General features: G+C 65.4%; 1 protein-coding gene across 1 annotated transcript; it reads left to right on the top strand.

Annotated features, from left to right (window-relative positions):
• Positions 1-1,202: 1,202 nt before the first annotated feature.
• ARHGAP9 (Rho GTPase activating protein 9) lies at positions 1,203-19,955 on the top strand. Its single transcript, XM_077838423.1, is given in 22 exon segments — positions 1,203-1,240; positions 3,799-3,836; positions 4,712-5,126; positions 7,256-7,503; positions 9,156-9,374; positions 9,751-9,897; positions 10,531-10,641; positions 11,028-11,089; positions 11,738-11,825; positions 12,062-12,157; positions 13,045-13,143; positions 14,206-14,332; positions 14,439-14,552; positions 16,119-16,217; positions 16,821-16,898; positions 17,091-17,159; positions 17,483-17,632; positions 17,635-17,684; positions 17,686-17,835; positions 17,837-18,016; positions 18,018-18,175; positions 18,934-19,955. Coding segments are annotated over 20 exon segments (2,847 nt in total). The 5' UTR covers positions 1,203-1,240; positions 3,799-3,836; the 3' UTR covers positions 19,121-19,955.
• Positions 19,956-24,193: the final 4,238 nt, after the last annotated feature.

The raw sequence follows: 24,193 nt of genomic DNA, 5'->3' as shown, positions 1-24,193 counted from the left end.
GACCGCCCCCCCCCGCATTAATCCCGTTTCACACCCCCGCCCCCCATTACAGCATCCAAAATGGCCGTCCGTCATGTAAACGTCATTGCACCGCATTGTGATGTCACCAGCACACACCAGCACACACTCACAGGGGTGTGCGGCCCAGCGGGAAAGCCAGGGTGACGTCACGGGATTGCACCCCACTTCTCGCGGGACATGCCCGCCGTTCCTGAGCTCGCACACGCCTTCGCCCTCACGTGCGATCTCGCCCCGTCGTGCGGGTGCCGCCTCTGGTGATGCCATAGCACATCTGATGTAGGGGACCGATGGGACGACGTCAAGAGCTCACGGCATTCGCAGGGACAATGGGCTGGATCGAGCTGTCTAGGGTCTAACCCTTATCTGGCCCCATCGGTGCACAAAAGAGAAACTGAGGCACAGAGACACTAAGTGACGTGCCCATAGTCACCCAGTGAGGCACCAGAGCAGGGCATTGAACCTAGGTTATGCGTGTGCCCCACTGCTGGCCCATCCTTCCTCTGGCTGTGGGCTGTGAAAATCCAGGAAAGTTCAGTTTGGGGCTAACAGCTTCCTTCATAACAGACAGGACGAGGATGGAGACTCCCAAACCCTCGGACTCGCAGTGCTTGGGAGCACCCCAGGCATGTGCACCAGAGCTCAGCTAACCCAGCTGGTACCGCACAGACCAACCGCAGCTGCGTGGCACAGAGAGCAACCAGCAGCGATACACACTGGACTCCATTGCCTGCTGTGCACTCGGCTCAAGCCTTAACCCCGTGGCGCTGGATAGCTTCTCCTTCCCTGGCACAGCCTGCGGGGAGAACGCCCACTGCTCACCCTGCAAGTCAGTGACAGAACCACGGATGGAACCCAGGAGTCCTGAATCCAGTTCTCTGTTCTTGTTCCTAGAGCATATGGCCTCCCAGAACTGGGAATAGAACCTAGGAGATCTGTCACCCTGCCCCCCCCCCCCAACCACTAGACCCCGCTCCCCTCCCACAACCAGGAATAGAGCCCAGGAGCCCTGGCGCCCCCAGCAGACAGCCAAGCTCTGTGCCCAGGGCCAGCCCTGGCTGCCTGTCACAGGGCCGGCCGGGGAGGTGTGACTGCAGCTGCTGACGTGGGCCGAGCTGTCCCAGGACCCTCCTCCTCTGGCAGCGGCTGCTGAGAAGCCGCCAGCAAAGTTGCAGGAGGTCCCTGCTCCGGTGTGGGGAGCGACTGAACAGTGAGCGGCCAGGTAAGGGGCCTAATGGGGTGGGGAAGGACTTTTCTGCCCAGCCTCTTCGCCAGGGAGAAGGTACCCGAGCTCCTGGCGCTGGCGGGGGGCTCACCAGTCGCAGGCTGCCCGCCGTGCTAGGGCTGAAGTGCTTGTGAGATGCTGCTCAGAGCCATGGGACTCCCTAGAAAGAGACATGGGGAGGGGGGCATCTCTGCAAGGCTCCCCCCTAGAGCATACGTCAGTGAGAAAACCCCTGTCGAAGCAACACAGGTACTGTTACCTGGGCATCCCATACACGTGCCGAGAGCCACCGCCGGGCTGGGGCCACACATGGCCATCATCCGTCTGGAACCATGCACGGCCACCGCCGGGCTGGGGCCACGCACGGCCATCATCTGGCTGGAACCACACAGGGCCACTGCCGGGCTGGGGCCACGCACGACTGTAGGTTGTCAGAGGCACAACTTTGCAAGAGGAAAGGTGCTGAGCAGGCGATTCAAACCACATGTTGTCTGTCTCCACACCGCCCCCGGCCCGCAAGGAAATGCAACTTTCAAAACAACATCTGGGGGAGCCACCCAGTCTAACCCCGGCTGTCCTGGCTGCAGGGACGGAGAATAAAACAGAGGGGTAGTAGGTGGGACTCTATACTCCTGGGAACGGTCGAAAGGGGTGGACTAGGCAGAGCTGCCACCTGTCCAGATTTTCCCAGGAGGGGCCATTTCTGGAGGTAGTTGTCTTGGGAAATGTGCAAGGGTCCTTGCGTGGCTCACGCTGCCGGCTGTCCAGTTTTAGGGGCTCAGGATCACCCCGCCTGTCCCATGTTTTTGTACCTCAGAAGTGGCAGCCCTAGGACGAGGCCCCAGGCTTCCCAACACCCAGCGCCCATCGGCAAACGAGGGGGCTCGCACTTGGTAAGAGAGAGAAGGAGGAAAATCCAGGTGTGTTGTTTGTGGGAGCTGCGGATCCCCATTTCCCAGATGGAGAAACTGAGGCATGGGGTAGATTAAATGACTTGCCCAAGGTCACCAGCCAGTCAGCGGCAGAGGAACCCTGATCTCCTGGATCATTGCCCTGTATCCCATCCTCACAGCAGCCTCCCTCCCTCTCACTTGGTGCGTCTCTGATTGTCCGAGGCCTCCCTGCACCTCCCGTTGGATTTGGCTGCTGTTTGCTCAGCACCTCAGCCGCAGAGGCTGCGTTTTCTGGTTTTGCGCGCGGGCCGAGGGTCCTGTTTAACTGGCGATGTGCCAAGGAGAGTCCATTTCAGAACACGCAGCTTCGGGGTGAGGGGAAGGGACAGAACTGAACAGAGGAGGGGGGTAATTGACCGAGGCTTGGCTGTCAGATGCACTCCCCCAAAGTGACTCGATTGAAGGGGTCTCTGGGGAATAGCCCCCTGGCCAAGCGGTGGGGGGGGGCATGGCATATTTTGGAATCAGTGATAAAGAAGCAAGAGGGCCTGGGGGATGCAGAGGCTTGAAGGGCTGTTAATCCTCATCGCTGCCTGCAATGTAGGGGCACCACCCAGAGCTAGCTGCATCATGTCAAATTGAGGTTTGGCCTGGGGGTGCGGTGGAGTCTGATGAGGCCCCCCCGCAGGGAGGTGGGTCAGAGGGAATGGGACTCTCCTCTCACGACTGTTTTATTCCACATGGGTCTCCCCTCCCCCCCCCCCCCCGGTTCCCTCCTTCCCGTCTGTGCTGAGCGGGGGTTGCGCCCCAGGGCACTGGAGACAGAGACTCACTCTGCTCACGCAGCAGCTCGGCTCACAGGAAGCCGGTGCCCGTCACCGAGCGGAAATGCGGTACCTGCGCTCTGCGCGCCGGCGGGGGGGTGACTATAAGAAAACAATTAAAACCAGGTCCTTTGTGCTGCCTTGAGGGCGGGGGGGAGGGGGAGGGGAGTGAGGCTGGGCCAGTGGCTGCCTTTTCGGGGTCCCTGACTCCAAGACCAGAGAATCCCCCCCAGCTGCTCCTCCACCCAGCCAGAGCATCTCAGAGACGGGCACCAAGAACACACACATACCCCCACCCGGCCCCTGGCCAGTCACTCCAGTCCTTAATTCTCCTCCAAGGTACCAACTGGCACCTTGGTTCTTGGCTGCACAGGGGAGGGCGTGGACTGGTCCCGCGCGGGGCAGAGCAAACAACAGTCCCGCCGCTGGAGACCCCAACGGGCATGCTGTATCTGGCTCCCCCTCCCCATGGTCACATGCAGAATGGGCAATCAGGAGCCAGGACTCCTGGGTTCCATCCCCAGCTCTGAGAGGGGAGGGGGGATCTAGTGGTTAGAGCGGGGGAGCTGGGCATCAGGACTCCTGGATTCCACCCTGGCTCTGCTGGTAACTCTGCCTTGGAGGCACCCCCCACACCCTGTGCCCCAGGTTCCCACTCTGTCAGTGGGGTGAGGCTGACCTGCTGACAGGGCTTTGAGCACCTGGGCTGGCAGGGATGCCAGCTTTGTAAGCGCAGCCCCGGCCTTCGCCCCTTGGTGACACATGCACCCGGCTCAGCGCCCTGGTGCCCGGAGACCATTAACCCTTCAGTGCCTGCTTTTCTCCTTCTCCTCCCCAGGTTCTGCAGGCCAGCCCCATGGCAGCACCCTGGCGGTGGTGAGTCCCTGTGCGCCACCCCAACACCTCCAGCCCAGCCCATCCCGGGGCCTGAAGTCCCTCCTGGCCACGTCCTCTCCTTCAGTTCAGCTAGCAGCTGGCCCCCTCCCCTGCCCAGCCCCGTGTAGGCCCCGTGACTCTGGGCACGTGGAACGGACCCATGGGCCGAGCCCCCTTGCCATGCCAGTTCTCGGCTCCACCTCCATCCCCGGGGCAGATGGGGGGAGGAAGGGGCCTGAAAGATGCCCCCCATACGGGAATCTGAATCTCAATGTCCCACCCCTGGGGGAAATGTGGGAGTTACCCAGGGGATGGGGTGGATCCCCAGGGCTGTGTCTCCACCATACAGTTGCTGGTTTGGGCTCTGGGGCCTCTGCCCAAGGCTGCCTGGTCCAGGGAACGGGGGACATGCGGAGGCCCTGCCCCCCCCGGCCCTTGGCAGAGCCAGTCACCCTGAGCTGTATGTGGCCGTCTGCGATGAGCCACTGGCTGGAAAGCCGCAGAGCTGGCTGGCTTCCTGTTGTAGCAGCATCTGGGCTTCCTGTAGCCACGTGGCCTCACCCGCTGGCCGCTACCAGGGCACTGAGCCCTGGCTTGGACACGTTCTCTTGGAGGGGCAGGGCAAGCAGCCATGTCCCAGTCTCCACAGCGCCCCCATGGGGGCTGCCCCTGCCAGTCCAGCAGCGGGCCTGAAGCAAGGAGGTCTGGAGCCAGCGGGAGGAGCGGGCCAGGCTGCCTGGGCACGCACCAGCACCGTGCGTCCCAGAGGGGAAAGCCCCCGTTCCCCACATCCCGAGCCAGCAGGTCCCCCTTCCCCCGTGCCATTGGGGCCGACGCCTCGTGTCTCAGCCCGGTCCCCTGCCTTCTCCTTCCAGATGACGGTGCTGGACCCCGGCTGGGCTGGGCTCGTGGCGCGCACAGGGCGGCCAGCCGCTCTCCCCCTCGCTGAGATGCTGTCAGGGCGGTGGCGGCTGGAAGGCCGGTCCTGGCGCCGGGCCAGCCCCTCGCCCGGCTCCTCCTCGGCCGTGGCGCTGCGAGCCCTCTACGACTACCAGTACGAGGCGGAGGACGGGCGCCAGGTGGCCATCGCCGAAGGCGAATGCTTCCTGCTGCTCCACAGGTCCAATGAGGACTGGTGGCAGGTGCGGCGGCTCAGCGATCCCCGGAGGGCACGGCCCATCTTTGTGCCGGCCACCTACGTGGCGGAGGTGGTCCCTCGCGAGGAGGGTGGCCCGTGGCTGAGCGCCACGCTGCTCGCAGCCGCTGGCACCGGGCAGCACCCATCCCCGGGTGAGTGTCTGGCGGGGAGCCGGGTGAGGGCTCAGCAGGGGGCTCTCCCCCCTCCCAGCACGGCACGAGGGGTTATGGGCTGCAGGGACCGGGCTGGGGGTGTCACAGCTCCACAGGATCGGGGCTACAGCCCCAGCTTTGGACCAGTCTCTGGGAGGACCCAGACCCCCTCGGGGTCTCGCTCTCCCTCCAGGATCTCCCACGCAGCTTCTCCGCCTCTTTAGACAGGACCCCTGGCCGTCAGCCCCCCTGTGCCCCGCCAGGAGCTCCGCCAGCGAGACAGACCCCTGAGGGCGACTTGTCCACTCTGAGGGCTCAGTACCCCTCGCCCGGCAGCTGCAGGGGAGCTCGCACAGCGGGGCCAGGCAGCCAGGTGTATGTCTCCTGGAACCTGGCCCGGGAAGCCTTGGGCTAGCGCCGAGGGACGAAAGCTCTGGGCAGCCGAGCACCCAGCCAGGCTGTGGGGAACCCCCTTGTTCCAGCTCTGACTCTCCCTCCGCCCGAGCTCCTTGCTCAGAGCCCCCTCCCCCCAGTAGCCAGCCCTTCTCCCCCACCTCACCTCTCTCTGGAGCTGCTGCTCAGCCCCACTGCGGACAGGCGGGACCAGGATCTCTGTCCTTTGTTGCTAGGTATCAGTGTCTGGGTAATTGGATGGGCATTGTCTTCTCAACTGCTCCTGGGATTAAGGCCGGGCCAGCTGGGCACCACCCATACCTCCACTTCTTCTCCTGCCCTGGGAGCAAACAGCCCTTTGGGGAACAGGGCAGCACAGGGGGAAACTGAGGCACACACAGGCTTCATGGAAATGTTACAAAATTCCTGCTTTGTCACAGGGGGTTCAGCAGGAGTCGCTGTCTCCTGGTAGTCAGGGCTGGCCCCAGTGTGGCGCTGGGGGGCTCTGTGCTACATGGAGCGGGGCAGGGGGCTCTCCCCTGGCAGTCAGCGCTGACACCAGTGCCCCAGGGTGGTGCTAAGGGGCACTGTGCTGCAGGGAGTATGTGGTGGGGGGGTCAGCAGGGGTGTCACGGAGTCTCTGGGCGATGCTCTGGGTCTGCTCCCTACAAAGCCAGGCAGGACTCTGGGGAAGTCTCCTCTCCGGGAGCAGCCTGTCTGCAGGACACACAGCTCACCCAGCTCCACCTTCCTGGGTCTGACCTCGGAGCATTCAGCCTCCTCTGCCCCTCCGTGTGCTTCCCACAGCAAGTCCACTCAGGCGGGGTCCCGGGAGGGCCAGAGGGTCCTGCCTCCCAACTCCGCAGTCAGACGGGACTCTCAGCCAGCCAGGAACACAGAAGGTTTATTAGACGACAGAAACATGGTCTAAAACAGAGCTTGTAGGTGCAGAGAACAAGACCCCTCAGCCGGGTCCATTCTGGGGGGCAGTGAGCCAGACAACCACGTCTGCCCTTCTCCAGCCAGCCCCAAACTGAAAACTCTCTCCAGCCCCCCCTCCTCTGGGCTTTGTCCCTTTCCCGGGCCAGGAGGTCACCGGATTCCTTTGTTCTCCAACCCTTTAGCGCTCATCTGGCAGGGGGGAAGGGCCCAGGCCATCAGTTGCCAGGAAACAGGGTGTCGGCCATTCTCTGTGTCCAGACCCCTGCACACACCTGCCCTCTAGGGCTCTGCAATGATCACACACCCTTACCCCCCCACCTAGATACTTAAGAACTGCCTAGGGGAAACTGAGGCACCCCCACACTGTCCAGAGGAAACATTAAGAACAGTCCCGCTTCGTCACAAGGGGGCGCTGGGCTGCAGGGAGCGGGTGTGGGGGCTCAGCAGTGGGTGTTGGGCTGCAGGGAGTGGGGGGGGGCTCAGCAGGGGGTGCTGGGCTGCAGGGAGTGGGGGGGGCTCAGCAGGGGGGCGCTGGGCTGCAGGGAGCGGGGTGGGGGGGCTCAGGAGGGGGCGCTAGGGGAGGTATCTGTCGGATGAGCTGTGAAGCCAGGGGGCCAGTGGGATCATGCCTGGAGCTGGGGGGTGGGGAGGCTGCATCCAGGCTCTCAGCTGAGCGGTGGGGGACCCTCTGTCAGCCCCAGGTGCTGTTCACAAGCCAAGACGCGCCCTCCCCTCCCGCTGCTGCCCTCCAGCACAACAGGGGCTCTGACCCAGTTGCTCTCTCCCCTTGCCAGGCCTGCAGCCACGGTACCGATCCCTCCAGGACCTGTCCAGCTGCCCAGCCCCGCCTGGCCACTACTCCTGCCACAGCCTGAGCCTGCCAGCCTGGGACCCCGGCCCCCAGCTCGGCCCGGCCCACCCCGTCAGCAGGAGCGTCAGCGCCATCGGCCTGGCCCAGAGCCCCGGCAGTGACGCGCCCGTCCCCAGATGCCAGCAGGAGCGGTGCCCGCAGGCGGTGCGGCAGGGGGCCAGCCCCCCTGGGGTAAGTATGGCCTCCTGGGGGAGGGGCAAGGGTGGGGCGTATGCATCTGGCTCCCCCGCCCTGCCCCTCCCTTCTCCACATCACCCACCCAGAGCTGACGGGGCAGGGCTGGAGAAGTCCCACAGCACGTGGGCAGCCCCCTGCTATCCCAGCGCTACTCCTCCACCTCTGCAGGGGCCCCTCACTCCCGACCCCCAGCCCCCTGCTAGACCAGCCCTGGGCTCCCTGGTGCCTGGCCCTGGCCTTGGTTCATGTAGGAGCCTCCCCCATCCCACCCACCCGCCTTCCTCTTTCTTCCTCTCTCTGACCACAGGGAGGGAAGTGTAGGTGCAGGGGCTGTGCTAACCCGCAGGATGTGGGGTGAGCTGTGGGAGGGGCTGCCCCATGGGTTGCGGCCTGGAGCAACACTTCAGGCTCAGCTCCCCAAGAGCTACAGGCCCAGCTACTGCTGGGGGCAGGGGCTGAGTGCTCAGCTGCCCCCCCGGGAAGGGGGGGGCGGACTGACGGGCTGAGCAGCAACAGCAAGGGGTGAGTGTCCGCGTGGGACTTGGGGGGAGGGCGGGCAGCGGGGGGGCAGGAGGGAGAGGAGATGGTCATGGGGCGGGAGGAAGGGCACTGCGGGGAGGGAACCGGGTGCAGAGAGGCACAGGATAGGGGACAGAGGGGCTGAGCAGGGACGAGGGGGCCTGGGGTATGGGGGTGGGGACAGTGGGGGGCACAGGAAGTGGCAGGGTGGAGCAGGCACAGCAAGGGGTAGGGAGCCGGGGGCTCAGGAGGGGGCAGGGAGCAGGGGGCACCAGCTGACGGGCGGCTCAGCGCCCCTGGCATTGTTCCAAGCCGCTCTGGGGAAACCGTTCCAAACCTTGCCTAAGCAAGAGTTTCTCGGCTTCGCCCAGAGCCGGGGGAGGGCGGGGGGCTGGGCGGGACCATGTGTCGCGGGGTCCCAGGCCCGGTGCTCAGCACCTGCTCTGGATGAAGCTGGCCAGGACTCTGGGGAGGGGTCTCCCCTCGGGGCTCACTCCCCCCGGGCAAGGAGTCGGCTCAGTCACCCCGTGAGCTCCCCGCAGCGAGTCCCCCCCGGGGGAGCCTGACACCCCCCCCAAGGGCCCTGCCCCCCACCCGCAGCCGGCAGTGACTCCCAGCCAGCGGGCGACGCAGATGGGTTGTTAGTCGCCGGGGACCCAGCGTAAGACGGAGCTGGTTAGCACCTACCAGGGACTCTCAGCAAAGTGCATCGGGGGGGGGGGGAGCCAGAGCCCAGGGCCCTCCCCCCATGTCCCAACCCAGGAGACAGACCCCTTCCAGCTGCCCACCCCCCCGACACCCCTTCCCCCCCGGGCTTTGTCTCTTTTCCGAGCCAGCAGGGTCACCTGGTCTGTCCCAGCACCTCCAGCTGATCCTTGCAGAGGAGGGGGCCCTGCTACCAGTTGCCAGGCTCCCTCCGGCCCCCCAACTCTGCCGGTGCCCCTCGCTCCCGACCCGCAGCCCCTCCTTGGGGCTCTGTGAGGGACTTTGGACCCTCTGCCCCCAAGCAGGCTGGATTCTCTCTGACTGTGCACCCCCAACTCTGACATTGGAGTGGGGGGTTCCCTGTAGCTCCTGGGGGCAGCAGCCTTGACAGTAACCAGTGCCCCCCGCCTCATGCCCTGCAGGGTCCACCCTCTGGAGCCACCATGGAGGAGCCCCCGATTTACTGCAACCTGGAGGAGATAAAGCAGGTGCGGGGGGAGCCCCCCAACCCCAGCGGCCCCCCGCTGCAGGTGCTGGACACCTGGGAGCGCCACCTCGACCCCAGCACCGGCCGCAGCTACTTCTACAACCGGGAGACGGGCGACAAGTCTTGGAAACCTCCACGGCGCCACCGGGAGATGGTAGGGAGACGGGGGGGTGGGCTGCTCCATTATCCCCCTGGACTGGTGTACTGCCCGGCCTCCTGTGCCCTGGCCTGGCTTAGCCAAGCACCCGGGCTGCCCGCCAGGTGCCTGAGATAGCTGAGCACTAATTGCTCTAATGAAGCACGCCAGGGAGGGGAGGGAGCTGGGTGGGCCGTGGGCAAAACCCAGGAGTCTCCTGCTACGACAGTGTCCCAGGAACACAGTACCAGGAGCAGTGCAGGTCAGGAGGGGCCCCGGCAGAGCTGGTGGGGGGCAGGGCTGGGCTAGCAGGGGGCTGCGGTTCGGGAGTGAGGGGCATCACCATGCTGTGGGTTGGGGGGCACTCCCTGACTCGCTCCCCTCTCCCCTGCAGAGTTTGCTCCCCGTGGAGGCTCTGAGCCCCGAGCCCCCGGCAGCCGCCGACCCGGGGGAGACGCTGGCGCAGGGCGGGGACAGCGTCCAGGCCGGCCGGCTCGGCTACACCAAATCCATGATCTTGCCGGAATCCCGTGTGCCCAAGGTGAGATGCCCGCAGGGGGCCGGGGCCGGGGCCGGGGCCGGGGGGGGGCTGGGGGCAGCGCCTGAGTTGTTTCTCTGGGGTTGGTGTGTTGGTGGCAGGGCTGGTCCTCGGGCCACATCTTCGGGGGCCGCTTGTCAGGAGAAGGGTGTCTGGACTGTTCTGTCTCTGGGGCCGCAGGGTGCATGGGAGGTGGGTCCTTGGCTCTGGGGGGGGCAGGAGGCTGTCTGGGGCAGCAGCCCCATGTTCTGTCTCAGGGAGACAGTGTGTTTAGGGCATGGGTTAGCATTCGGGGGGGGAGCCCCATGCAAATCCCGCCTCCTCTTTCAGGAGGCAGGATGTTGGGGGGCAGAGTGTTCAGGGCAGGGTGTGGGGGGCAAGGTATTCAGGAGGCATATTGGGGGGCATGGTGGGGGGAAGGTTGTGGGGGCTGGTTGTTGGGGGAAGGGTAGGGAGGCAGGGTGTGGGGGGCTGGTTGTTGGGGGCCAGGGTATTGGGGGGCTGGGTGGGAGGCAGGGAGTTGGGGGGGCCTGTTGTTGGGGGCCAGGTGGGGGCAGGGTGTTGGGGGGCTGGGTGGGGGGGCAGGGAGTTGGGAGGCAGTGACCCATCTCCCCTGCTCTCTCACTCTTTCTGCAGGTGTCTCACCGCAGGAATCGCTCCCAGCCCAGCTTTGAGGACTGGGTGGGGACCGGTCCCCCCACCACTTCCCCCGGGGGCTGCCCCCCTCACCCCTCTGACTTACCCCATGTGAGTTACTCCCCAGCCCCCTCCTGCTCCCCTGGGCCCCCCATGTGCTGACTGCACAGGAAACTCCCAGCCAGCAGCTCCCAAGGCCGGGGTGTGTGTGAATGGGCCCTGCCCCACATCCCCTTGGTCACCCCCAAACGGATTCGATTCCCAAGAGCTGGCTGCAGCCTGGGGCCCCCACCGTGTGGTTCAGGCCAGGGGGCACTGGCCTGGGCAGGTCTGGGGGAGGGAGTGGGGGACAGGGCTGTGGGGGGTGAGGGGTGGGGTTGAGTAGGGGGCTGTGGAGGAGAGGGAGGGAGTGGGGGTCAGGGGCTGTGGGGGGTGGGGGGGCTGTGGGGGGCAGGGGCTGTGAGGGGCCGGGGGGCTGACAACTCTCCCCACGGCAGGAGGTGGAGAAGGCTGGGCAGCTGAACAAAACCAAGATTGCAGAGGGGGGCCGGAAACTCAGGTACGTGGTGGTGGTGGGGGAGGTCCCTGCAGCAAGTGTCAGGCATCCTGGGGGGGCAGGAGGGGGGATCCCTGTGGTGGGGGGAGACATCCTGGGGGAGACCGGGGGGGTCCCTGTGGTGGGGGGGAGATGTCCTGGGGGGGCAGGAGGAGGGTCCCTGTGGTGGGGGGAGGCATCCTAGAGGGCAGGAGGGGGGTCCCTGTGGCGGGAGGAGGCATCCTAGGGGGCAGAAGGGGGGGTCCCTGTGGTGGGGGGAGGAGTCCTGGGGGAGACAGGAGGGGGGTCCCTGTGGCAGGGGGAGGCACCCGGGGGGGCAGGAGGGGGAATCCCTGTGGCGGGGAGAGGCGGTGGGGGGGAGACAGGAGGTGGGGTCCCTGTGGCGGGGGCCTCGCCGTGGCTCCCCCTCTCCGGCGGGGCGCGGGGAGCCGCTCGGCCTCTCACAGCCCAGGGGTTTGGACAAGGGACGTCCTGGGCATGAAGGGACAAAGGGGCCTTTCTCAGCTGAACCTCGGGGCCCAAGGAAGGGGGAGTTCAGGGCATGGCGGGGGGGAGCTGGGGCTCCCGGGGGGTGGGAAGTTCCAGGGCAGCAAGGGGCGGGGGGGCTCCTGGGGGCTGTCCCAGCTGGGCTCAGCCCCCTCTCTCTGGCAGGAAGAGCTGGGGCATCTCCTGGGTGGTGCTGGCTGGGAACAGCCTCGTCTTCTACAAGGATCTCAAGGGCCCGGCCCCCACCAGCTGGGTGAGTGGGGGGCTGGGGGGGGTGAGCGGGGGCGGGGGGGTGTCACACCTGTCCCAGACCCCAGGAGATGGGAGCTGCCTGGGGAGGGACCGCGCTGCCCCCCAGGCCCCGCCTGTGCGAGCCCACGCTGCATCCCAGGGGGTACTCAAGGCCCAGGCCCCCCCCCCCCCCAGCAGCCCCATGGCTGAGCGATGCCCGTGGCTGCGGCCCTGACGCCCCCTCCCCTCGCCCCCCAGAGACCCGCCAGCAGCAGGCCTGAGAGCAGCGTGGACCTGCGGGGCGCGGTGCTGGAACGGGCACGAGACATGTCCAGCAAGAAGAACGTCATCCACGTGAGTGTGGGGGGAGCCCCGGCTCCCAGCCACGCCCCCCCAAGGACCCAGAACCCCCCCAGCTCCCAGCAACACCCCCCAGGGTCCCAGAACCTTCCCTGGCACCCTTCGATGCCCCCCCAGGGACCCAGCAACACCCCTGGGTCCCAGCCACGCCTCCCAGGGACCCAGAACCTCCCCTGGCACCCTGCAATGCCCCCCCAGCTCCCAGCCACGCCCCCCAGGGACCCAGAACCCCCCCAGCTCCCAGCCACACCCTCCCAGGGACCCAGAACCCCCCCGGCTCCCAGCAACACCCCCAGGGACCCAGAACCTTCCGTGGCACCCTTCAATGTCTCCCCCCAGGGACCCAGAACCTTCTCTGGTACCCTGCAATGCCCCCCCAGGGACTCAGAACCCCCCCCAGCTGCCAGCAACACCCCCCAGGGACCCAGAACCCCCCCAGGGATCAAGAACCCTCCCGGCTCCCAGACACACACCCCCCAGGGACCCAGAACCTCCCCTGGTACCCTGCAATGCCCCCCCGGGGACCCAGCAACCACCCCAGGGACCCAGCAACACTCCCCCCCAGGGACCCAGAACCTCCCCCAGCACCCAGTGTCCCACCCTGGCCCCACCGCTGAGCTCCGGGGCTCCTGGACTCCTGCACCCCACGGTCCCTGTCCCCAGAGCAGCCTGGGAGATGCTCTCCTCAACTGCCCATGGGGGGGTGGCTTCTTGTCCCCCCAGGCGCCAGATGCCCCCCCAGGCCCTGCAGAGTCTGGGCGTCCCTGCCTGGCCCCTGACCTGCCTCTAGACCAGCCCCCTCTCCCCACAGGGGGCCTTGCGGGGGGGGGCGGGGGCCTGCCCCTGCCCGGCCCCCTGACCTGCCCGTGTCCCCCCGGCAGCTCCGCACAGTGACTGGCAACGAGTTCCTGCTGCAGTCGGACAGCGAGGCCGAGATCCAGGGGTGGCACCAGACTATCAAGGGCGTCATCCGTAGGCTGGTGAGTGCCAGCGGGCAAAGGGTTAACGCGGCCCAGGCCTCGGTATGGGGGGCCCCCACCCATGGGAAACCTGGGGACAGGAGGGGATAAAAGAGTGGCCCCCTGCTGACCTCCCCCCTGCTTTGCCAGTGCCCCTCACTCCCGACCCGCAGCCCCTGCTAGCCCAGCCCGGGGCTCCCCCCGCCCAGCTCTGCTGGTGCCCCTCACTCCCAACCCGCAGCCCCTGGGCTCTGCCCCCCCAGCTCTGCCGGTGCCCCTCACTCCCAACCCGCAGCCCCTGCTAGCCGAGCCCGGGGCTCCCCCAACCCAGCTCTGCTGGTGCCCCTCACTCCCGACCCGCAGCCCCTGCCAGCCCAGCCCGGGGCTCTGCCCCCCCAGCTCTGCCGGTGCCCCTCACTCCCGACCCGCAGCCCCTGCCAGCCCAGCCCGGGGCTCCCCCCGCCCAGCTCTGCTGGTGCCCCTCACTCCCAACCCGCAGCCCCTGCTAGCTGAGCCCGGGGCTCCCCCAACCCAGCTCTGCTGGTGCCCCTCACTCCCGACCCGCAGCCCCTGCTAGCCCAGCCCGGGGCTCCCCCTGCCCAGCTCTGCCGGTGCCCCTCACTCCCAACCCGCAGCCCCTGGGCTCTGCCCCCCCAGCTCTGCTGGTGCCCCTCACTCCCGACCCGCAGCCCCTGGGCTCTGCCCCCCGAGCTCTGCCGGTGCCCCTCACTCCCAACCCGCAGCCCCTGCCAGCCCAGCCCGGGGCTCTGCCCCCCCAGCTCTGCCGGTGCCCCTCACTCCCAACCCGCAGCCCCTGCCAGCCCAGCCCGGGGCTCTGCCCCCCCAGCTCTGCCGGTGCCCCTCACTCCCGACCCGCAGCCCCTGCCAGCCCAGCCCTGGGCTCTGCCCCTCTGGCCCGACCTGCTGTCCCAGCCCTGGGTTGCCCCGAATGTGGGGAATGCCCAGCACACTGCCCCTCCCCCTCCATCCCCTTGTGTGGCTGGGAGTAGTTCCCATCCCCCGTCGCATTGCCCCCCCCCCCGTTGTCTGCTCCCCTGCCTGACGTGTCCCCCTGCGCCCCAGGACCGGGAGAACCCCCTGGACGAGCCGGGCTACGTGCTGCGCCGGGCCGGCAGCTCCGAGCTGGGGGAGCTGAGCGGGGACGAGGAGGACGACGGGCTGAGGCCAAAGGACGGCTGGAAATCCTCCGGTAGGTGCCCGCCGCAGGGCGGGAGGGGGCTGGCCTTGGCGCTGGGGGAGGGGCGCCGGGCCTGGAGGGCTCGTTGGCTGCTTCACCCCCCTCTGCCCCCCTCCAGGTTCCACCTGCCGCCCGGACAGCACTGAGAGGAAGCGGGTCAAGAGCAAACTCCGGCGCTTCATCGTCAAACGCCCCCCGCTGCAGAGCCTGCAGGAGAAGGGGCTCATCCGAGGTGGGGACCCCCTGCCCCCCACCCCCCTGTATCCCATCACCCCATAATTCCCTGCACCCCCTCCCCTGTACCCCTTCCCCTGCTCCATACCTCCACCCTATCTCCTCCATCCACCTGCCTACTATCCCCCCTGCTCCCTGTCCCCCATTCCCCCTGCACCCCCTGACCCACCGCTGCAGTGCCTGCAGGAGAAGGGGATCATCCAAGGTGGAGACCCCCGCCCCCATTGCACCCCCTGCCACCCATTCCCTGCTCCCCATCTCCCTGTACCCCATTCCCTGCACCCCTGTCACGGAGTCCCCGGGTGATGCTCTGGGACTGTTCCCCATGAAGCCAGGCAGGACTCTGGGGAAGTCTCCTCTCTGGGAGCAGCCTGTCTGCAGGACACACAGCTCACCCGGCTCCACCTTCCTGGGTCTGACCTCGGAGCATTCAGCATCCTCTGCCCCTCCCTGGGCTTCCCGCAGCGAGTCCGCTCAGGTGGGGTCCTGGGGGGGCCAGAGGGTCCTGCCCCCCAACTCCGCAGTCAGACGGGACTCTCAGCCAGCCAGTAAAACAGAAGGTTTATTAGATGACAGGAACATGGTCTAAAGCAGAGCTTGTAGGTGCAGAGAACCAGACCCCTCAGCCGGGTCCATTTTCGGGGGGCAGTGAGCCAGACCACCACGTCTGCCCTTCACGCCCCTTCACTCCGTGTCCCAGCCAGCCCCCAAACTGAAAGTCTCTCCAGCCCCCCCTCCTCTGGGCTTTGTCCCTTTCCTGGGCCAGGAGGTCACCGGATTCCTTTGTTCTCCAACCCTTCAGCTCTCACCTTGCAGGGGGGAAGGGCCCAGGCCATCAGTTGCCAGGAGACAGAGTGTCGCCATTTATGGACCTTGGCCCTTTGCTCTGCAACAATCACACCCCCTTATCCCACCATCTAGAGACTTAAGAAATGCATGGGGGAAACTGAGGCACCCCTACGGTATTCAGAGGAATCATTAAGAACAGTCCCACTTTGTCACAACTCCCCACACTCCATCCCCGGTACCCCTTCCCCACCCCCTGCTCCATACCTCCACCCCATCTCCCCCATCCCCTGCACCCCCACAACACCCCCACCCGCTGCTCCTCATCTCCCCCAGCCCCTCTGTAACCCACCCCCTGCTCTCCCACCATGGCAGAAGTCACAGAAGAAGGGGCTCAATCAAGGTGGGGACCCCGTATGCTATGTACCACTCCTGTTGATACAGGATTGCATGGCCTTAGGGGACATTAGATGCAAATTATTTAATAAGGCAATCTGCATATTTGTAAAAACTGCCCCTCCCCACACTCAGCCCGGCCTCCCTCCCCCGCTGGACCCTGTTCTCAGCCCCCCCAGCCTCCCCTTTTCACCCCCCCCAAACTTGGTGCCCCCAGCACCCCCAGTGGCCAGCTGCTGGGATTGCAGCTCTGTCCACAGCCCTGGTGGGGCAAAGGGACGGGCTGGGCAGCCCTTGAGGTGAGAGCAGGCCCCCCCAGGCTGTTTCTGCCCCCCTGAGGGCCCTTGATCCAGCCTGGCGCCCACCCCTGTCCTCTCTCCAGACCAGGTCTTTGGCTGCCGGCTGGACGCCCTGTGCCAGCGGGAGAAAGACACAGTGCCCCGCTTTGTCCGGCTCTGCGTTGAGGCTGTGGAGAAGAGAGGTAGGAGCCCCGCGGGCAGGTGCCCGGCATGCCAGGCCCCCCCAGCGTGGAGCCCCTCCCTCCCTGGGGCAGAGCCCCACCTGCCATTCGGGGGTGTCTTTCTGCATGGGCCTCCCATGCGGGGTGTCCCAGTGCCCAGCCAGCGCCACCAGCACCTGGGGAGGGGGAAGAGACCTCAGACAGGGGGCAGGCATGCTCCCCCATGAGACCTCCAAGCGGGGTCTGGGGCAGGTGGGGGGGAACACGGGGCTCCGAGCAGGGCCTGGGGTAGGCACGCCCGCTCCAAACGGAGTTGTAGGTGGGGGGCACACGGAACTCTGAGCGAGATGGGGGGGCAGGGGACACATGGGGCTCCAAACAGCGTTTGGGGGCTGGGTGAGGAGTACCCGGAGGGAGCTCTGGGGGGGGGGGGGCAGGGGGCATACGGAGCTCTGAGCAGGGGCACGTGGGGCGCCACATGGAGCCCTGAACAGGGTCTGAGGGGTGGGTGGGGAGCACCCAGAGCTGTGAGCAGGGGCGGGGGGCACACGGGGTTCCGTGGGGGTGGCAGGGGTCATAACTGCCCCAAGCAGGGTCTCACCCCTCCCTCCCTGGCCCCAGCAGGCCTCGATGCGGACGGGATCTACCGGGTGAGTGGGAACCTGGCCGTGATCCAGAAGCTGCGTTTTGCCGTCGACCGGGGTGAGCGTCTGGGGCCGGGGTGGGGGTGGGGGGTGGGCAGCTGCCCTAGAAGCCGCTCCCTGCAGGGAGGTGGCCGCCCCTCACCATGGCCCTTGGCCTTTGCCCTGGGGCTGCAGTGCCCCACCTCCCCATAACCTCGGCCCATGGGGCTGCCAGCCAGGGCGGGGTCGTGATGGGCGTGTTCTTTTGCAGAGCGGGCAGTGACCTCGGATGGGCGCTACGTCTTCCCGGAGCAGCCGTGCCAAGGTAGAGCCGGGCCGGGTGGGCACCATGCACGCGTCCCCTCCCCCTGTGGGGTGCCTGGCATTGCCAGCGGGTCACGCTGTGCTCAGGGGGCGGGGGGGCTTTCGACATGGGGGTGCCCGTGGCCTGGGGGGCACAGTGTGTGAGGGGGACCTGGGGGTGTCCATGACCTAGGGGTGCAGTGGGTGGGGGGGTGCAGTGGCCCCCATATTCCACACTCTGGGCGCGTGCTACCCATGGGGCTGGCTCGGTCTCTCCAGCTCAGCCGGGCCCGGCCCTGCACCCCTCGTGGTGCCCCCCCACGCTGCACCCCCCAGGGCTGACCCGCCCGTGTCCCCCAGAGGAGCGGCTGAGCCTGGCGGACCCCGAGTGGGACGACGTCCACGTGGTGACCGGCGCCCTCAAGCTCTTCTTCCGCGAGTTGCCCGAGCCCCTGGTGCCCTTCGCCCTCTTCGACGCCTTCGTGGCTGCCGTCAGTAAGGACCTGCCACCCCGCCCCCAGCCGTCCCCCACAGGGCCTCCCCTGTGCCCAGCCCCTCCCCCCCCGCGGGGCTTCCCCTGTGCCCAGCCCCTCCCTGCGGGGCTTCCCCTGTGCCCAGCCCCATCGCTGGGTTTCCTCTGTGCCCAGCCCCTCCCCCCCGCGGGGCTTCCCCTGTGCCCAGCGCCCCTCACCATGGGGTCTCCCGTGTGCCGCATGCCCCATGCCCCAATGCCAGGCAGGGGCAGGGGAGGCGGGGCTGGCTGATGCCCTGAGTGGCTCCACCCCCCGTTGTGGGCCCCCCAACCTCAGGGGCCCAGGCTACCTGAGTCACTGGCAGCTCCCCCTCCCCGCGCAGCCAGTGCCCACAGACTCCGGGGTGGGGGCAGCCCTGGGGCCCCCGTGCCCCCATCTCGTCCAGCTGCAGAGCCACGTCGCTTCTCCCCACAGAGCTCCCGGCCGGCGCCGAGCGGGTGCAGTGCCTGGCCGAACTGGTCCAGAGCCTGCCCCCACCTAACTACGCCACCCTGCGCTACATCCTGGCCCACCTCCGCAAGTAAGTGGGGGGCTGGGAAATCCGGGGGGGTCAAATATCCCCAGGGTGGGGAGCAGAGCCAGGGCCTGCAGGTTGGGATTGAGGGGCCCCAGCAGCTGTGGAGGGAAGCGGGTCGGGGTTGAAGGAAACCGGTGGACATGAGGGGCAGAGGGTTGGGACTGGGGGGCCCTGGCGGGCATGGGGGGCAGAGGGTCAGGATTGGAGGGTTCCAGCAGATATGGGGGGCAGTGGGTCAGGATTGAGGGGCTCCAGCAAACATGGGGGACTGCAGGTGGGGATTGGGGGGTACCAGTGGCTGGTGGGGGGCAGTGGGTTCAGGATTGAGGGGCCCCAGTGGCCGGGGGGGTCCGTGGGTCAGGATTGAGGGGCCACGGCGGCCATGGGGGGCTGTGGTCAGGATTGGGGGACCAAGTGGCCGTGGGGGCTGTGGGTCGGGATTGGGGGGGCCCTGGCAGACATGGGGGGCTGCGGGTTGGGATTGGAAGGTCCCAGGGGCTGTGGGTTGGGATTGGGGGGCCCTGGCAGACACGGGGGGCTGCGGGTCAGGATTGGAGGGCCCCAGTGGCCATGGGGAGCCGTGGGTCGGGACTGAGGGGCCCAGGTGGCCGTGGGTCGGGATTGAGGGGCCTGGCAGACAGCTGCGGGGCGGGATTGGAGGGCCCCAGTGGCCGTGGGGGGCTGTGGGGTGGGATTGTGGGGCCTTGGCAGACACGGGGGGCTGTGGGGCGGGATTGAGGCCCCTCTCTGCCGCCCCCCAGGGTGATGGAGTACGCCGAAGTGAACCGCATGACCCGGCAGAACATCGGCATCGTCTTCGGCCCCACGCTGCTGCGTCCCGAGAAGGAGCTGGCCAGCATGGCCGTGGATATGGTCCACCAGAACCAGGCCGTGGAACTGCTGCTCTCCGAGTTCCAGAGCATCTTCCCGGCCCCCGGCGCCAACTGAGCCCCTGGCCGGGCCTGGGGCCCGGGCCCCGAACCCCTGCCCAGGATCAGGACCACCGCCTGGCCCACACTGGGCTCAGCGCAGCCAAGGACAATGGCCCCATCTCACCCCCAGGCGTCGGACCATGGAGACCCTGTATGGGAGCCGGCGTCCCCGAGCGGGGAAAGGCCCCGTGCCCCATTCCCCACCCCCCTGAGCCAGCCTGTGCCCCGCCCTGGGGCCGGATCGGAGCCCCTGCCCTGCCGGGTCTGTGCGTGCCCAGGGCACCATCTGTCTGGACTCACGAGCCCGGGGCCAGGCAGTAAATGGCCATCGGCCCAGGGAGCCCCCCAGTCTCTATGCTGTGATTTGCTGCGGGGGAGGGGATGTGACGAAGTGGGACTGTTCTTAATGTTTCTTCTGAATAGTGTGGGGGTGCCTCAGTTTCCCCTAGGCAGTTCTCAAGTCTCTAGGGGGTGGGATAAGGGGGTATGATCGTTGCAGAGCCCAAGAGGGCAGGTGTGTGCAGGGGTCTGGACACAGAGAATGGCCGACACCCTGTTTCCTGGCCACTGATGGCCTGGGCCCTTCCCCCCTGCAAGGTGAGAGCTGAAGGGTTGGAGAACAAAAGAATCCGGTGACCTCCTGGCCCGGGAAAGGGACAAAGCCCAGAGGAGGGGGGGCTGGAGAGAGTTTCAGTTTGGGGCTGGCTGGGGATGATGAGTGAAGGGCAGACGTGGTTGTCTGGCTCACTGCCCCCCAAAATGGACCCAGCTGAGGGGTCCTGTTCTCTGCACCTACAAGGTCTGCTTTAGACCATGTTCCTGTTGTCTAATAAACCTTCTGTTTTACTGGCTGGCTGAGAGTCCCGTCTGGCTGCAAAGTTGGGGGGGCAGGACCCTCTGGCCCCCCCAGGACCCCACCTGGGCGGACTCGCTGGGGGAAGCGCATGGAGGGGCAGAGGATGCTGAAGGCTCTGGGGTCAGACCGAGGAAGGTGGAAGCCGGGTGAGCTGTGTGTCCTGCAGACAGTCTGATCACAGAAAGGAGACTGCCCCAGAGTCCTGCCTGGCTTCGTGAGGAGCAGGTCAGAGCATTGCCCAGGGACCCTGTGACAACTGGTGGCAGAGGTGGGATGTATTGCACCCCATGGATGGCACTTCCTGCAGTAAGTGACTTGGGATCAGTAAAACGAAGGGGGATTGACGGGGACCAGGCGTGCTGCTGAAGATTCAGAGAGAGACGGTTTCAGGGGGCGGTTAACCCCTGGGAGTGTGTGACCAGAGAGAATGACTTTTGCAGTAACAGGGTTCCCCTGGGGATTGCAGCGAGCGGTCCCAGGGGTGGAGGAGTCTGCAGCTCGACCCTGGCAAAGAGGTGGTGACCTCGAGAAGGGCTGGCACACTAGGGGTTCTCCCTGGAAACCGTGGGGAGCTGAGAGCACACGGGCCTGTGAGTCCACAACAACTTGGGAAGAGTGGAGTGACGGCCTGTCACCGTCTCCTGAAGAAGGACATTGTAACCCTGTGCAGAAAGAGAGGGTTGAGCATTGGAAAGTTCACCAAAGCACAGTTCATCCTGCAGCTGGAGGAGGATGACCGCTCTAAGGAACAGATTCCTGACCCCAACTGGGGCTATAGCAGGATCAGGGAGCAGCTGGAGTGGTAGTCAGGCACCCCCAAGACTTCTGTCCCCGACCAGACAGGGGTCTTCACGATCGGGTTCCCCATCGGGGGATCGAAGACGGATGGGATTGGAGCTGAGTCCAAGAGAGCTAGAGGACCGTGAGAGACAGCGAGAGCCCGAGAAAGAGCTGCGGAAACAGCAGCAGCATGAACTGGCGGTGGGGGAGCAGAGAGGCCTAGGGGACCTCCCCGGGGTGAGTGGGGATAGACCCCGGGGGGCCAGTTCCGCAGGGAACCTCGAGACTAAATTGCTGCCCCTGGTTGAGGAGGGGGGGATGTGGATGCCACCTCACTGCCTTTGAGCAGGCTGGCGATTTGAACCAGGGGGACCCTGCGGAAAAGCCCCGGTGTCTAGCTCCCTTGCTGGGTCCCAAGGCCATAGACTCCGTCAGCCAGATGGGTGGGGAGGTGGACAGGCTCCCACTCCTGACCCCAACCTATATGTCTGTGTGGAAGGTGATGGTCAATGGGGAGACATTCCTGGGGTGGCGAGATCCAGGGACAGAGAGAACGGGACAGAGAGAACTGTTGTCAGGCCCGGGTGGTGCAGCCTCAGATGCTGAGGGGCTGTGTGAGCTGTTTGAGGGTCCAGGGATGAAGCCCCTCGCCCTGCCTATGGCCCAGATCCCTGTGCAGACCCAGGAGGGGTGGGGCTGGCTGGCCGTTGGGGTTCTCTAGGATACCAGCTGTGAGAACCTGTTAGGGGGTGACTGTGTCTCTTTGGGACAGGATCCAGGCCCTGCTCCTGTAACGGCCGAGGGTTTGAATTTGAATCCAGGGAACCAATCGGTGGAGAGGGAAATGGTCAGTGAAAATGCAGATGACCTGGCTGGCAGCGGGGAGGAGCGGCTAGGCTCAGGCTACCTGCCTGCCTGTAAGCAGACCCCTGGCGCTGGGTGGGACAGAGAGATGCTCCCCGCCCCCTTGCACACCAGAGAGGGGGCTCAGGGGGCTCACGCTGGCTCTGATGCAGTGAGGAAAGCAGGGAGCTCGTTGCCTACCCCCTCTGGGACAGCAAGGGCAGCGCTGAGCACAGGGGGAGCTGAGACCCCAGCTGAGTGGGGGGAGACACAGGCAGGGCAGGGGATCTGTGGGGAGTGGCAAGGTGCTTGGTAAGGAAAGTTTGGATGAGCCTAGGCAGCCTTGTGAGCTGATGGCTGTGTCTAGTCAGCAGGGTGGGAAGGCGAGGAGGGTGGAAGATGAGTGTCCCTGGACCTTACCTGTTAGCTGGGTGGAGAAGTGTGACAGGGAAGGAAACGTGCCTGTGTCTGTCAGGGGTATTGACTTGCCTATGGAGGGAGCTACCCCGGTCTCCAAGCAGTTGTCTGTGACCAGCCTTGTGTGCTGGGACAAGGGGAATGAGCTCCCAAGCTGTGTGTCTGGGAAAGGAGAAAGTGTGTCCGGCTCTTCTTAGTCCGTGGAGCAGACAGAAGGGGCCTTTCAGCCTGTGATGGTTGAGGGTCGTGCAGTTGTCTCAGAGTTGGTTCTGGATTCAGCTAAAGCCCAGGAAGGGAAGGATCCAAAGTTTGGGTCTGCTCAGGAGAATGGCCCTGTAACTAGGTTGCATCCAGTTAGTGTCTATGCAAAATCCCAGAGACCAGGCAATTCGGGTGCTTGTATTTTGCCCGTAGCTAGTGTTGTTGGGAAAGGGTGTCGCAACTCTGTCTAATCAGGGTGAGATCCTAGCCAGGGCACAAGGAGAGCATGAAGGTGATGTGATTGTGTTACCGACTGAGGGTGTGGAAACCTGTAGCAAGAAGGAAAAGATTCCTGAACTTGTGTGTGGCAAAGGGAAGGAGAATGCTTCTGACCTTCTATCTAGGAAGTCTGTCAGTTTTCCTGAAAGGGGATTGTGTAGGAATCCGCCGGATGGGCCAGAGGTAATTCTGGATTTGAGTGAGACCCAGAAAGAGTCTGTTGTTGCTCAGGAAAGTGTTCCTCTAGAGCAAGCCCTAGGTAAAGAGAGTAAGAGCAGAATTTCTCTGAGGGGTGAATTGTTGCATAGAAAAGCCCTCGGGAAAGGAATCCTCATGGAGTCTTTGCAAGCAGTTTACTGCCACTGAAGGGTGTGAAAGTGATTTAATCAAGAAAGTTTCAGGTCCTAACAGCCAGAAATTTTCTGTTCTGAATGGATCCACTGACTTTCCTGTTGAAAGATCCAGTGTGGATAGCTTTGAGAAGGTCTCAGATGGAGTGAAAGCAGTTAAGAAAGTTAAACAGTCCTATAAACAAGTGGCTGTGTTTGGCCAGCTTGTTGGGGAGAAGACCCAATCGCAGTTTGACCCCCTGGGGTTTTGGGGGTGGCCAAAGGGCACGGGCCGCATAAACCTTCCCACATGCGGCCTGTGAGTGCTATCGACCACCCCCGACCTAAGGGAGGGCGTGACACTGGAAGGGCCTGGTGTAACTCCTACCAAAGAACGGGAGAGATGCTGGGGCATTCATGGGAACATTGGTGGCTTTGAACTTCCCCAGGTCACTGGCTAAAGTGACCTCCCTCAGTTCAATATCGAAGGGGGGAGAGATCTTAATGTTTCTTCTGAATAGCGTGGGGGTGCCTCAGTTTCCCCTAGGCAGTTCTCAAGTCTCTAGGGGGTGGGATAAAGAGGTATGATCACTGCAGAGCCCTAGAGGGCAGGTGTGTGCAGGGGTCTGGACACAGAGAATGGCCGACACCCTGTTTCCTGGCCACTGATGACCTGGCCCTTCCCCCCTGCAAGGTGAGAGCTAAAGGGTTGGAGAACAAAGGAATCCGGTGACCTCCTGGCCGGGGAAAGGGACAAAGCCCAGAGGAGGGGGGGCTGGAGGGAGTTTCAGTTGGGGGCTGGCTGGGACATGGAGCGAAGGGCAGACGTGGTTGTCTGGCTCACTGCCCCCCCAAAATGGACCCAGCTGAGGGGTCCTGTTCTCTGCACCTGCAAGCTCTGTGTTAGACCATGTTCCTGTTGTTTAATAAACCTCTGTTTTACTGGCTGGCTGAGAGTCCCGTCTGACTGCGGAGTTGGGGGCAGGACCCTCTGGCCCCCCCAGGACCCGCCTGAGCAGACTCGCTGGGGGAAGCGCAGGGAGGGGCAGAGGATGCTGAATGCTCCGAGGTCAGACCCAGGAAGGTGGAGCCGGGTGAGCTGTGTGTCCTGCAGACAGGCTGCTCCCAGAGAGGAGACTCCCCAGAGTCCTGCCTGGCTTCATGGGGAGCAGTTCCAGAGCATCGCCCGGGGACTTCGTGACAGGGGGTCACCCCAGTTACTGTGATCTGGAGGTGGGGGGTCCCAAGGGGCCAGGCAGAGGGGTCAGTTAGGCTGCTAGTCCCTCCCCCAATCACTTCCCCTCTAACCCATTGGCCCCCCCACTCCCCTCCCTGAGGATAGAAGCCAGGAGGCCCTTGGGGGCACCAACCCCATTGCCCCCCA

Source organism: Eretmochelys imbricata, chromosome 20 (assembly GCF_965152235.1).
Source record: "Eretmochelys imbricata isolate rEreImb1 chromosome 20, rEreImb1.hap1, whole genome shotgun sequence".
NCBI lineage: Eukaryota > Metazoa > Chordata > Testudines > Cheloniidae > Eretmochelys > Eretmochelys imbricata.
Note: the sequence above shows the minus strand (reverse complement) of the source record. Positions and strands in the feature narration are given on the sequence as shown.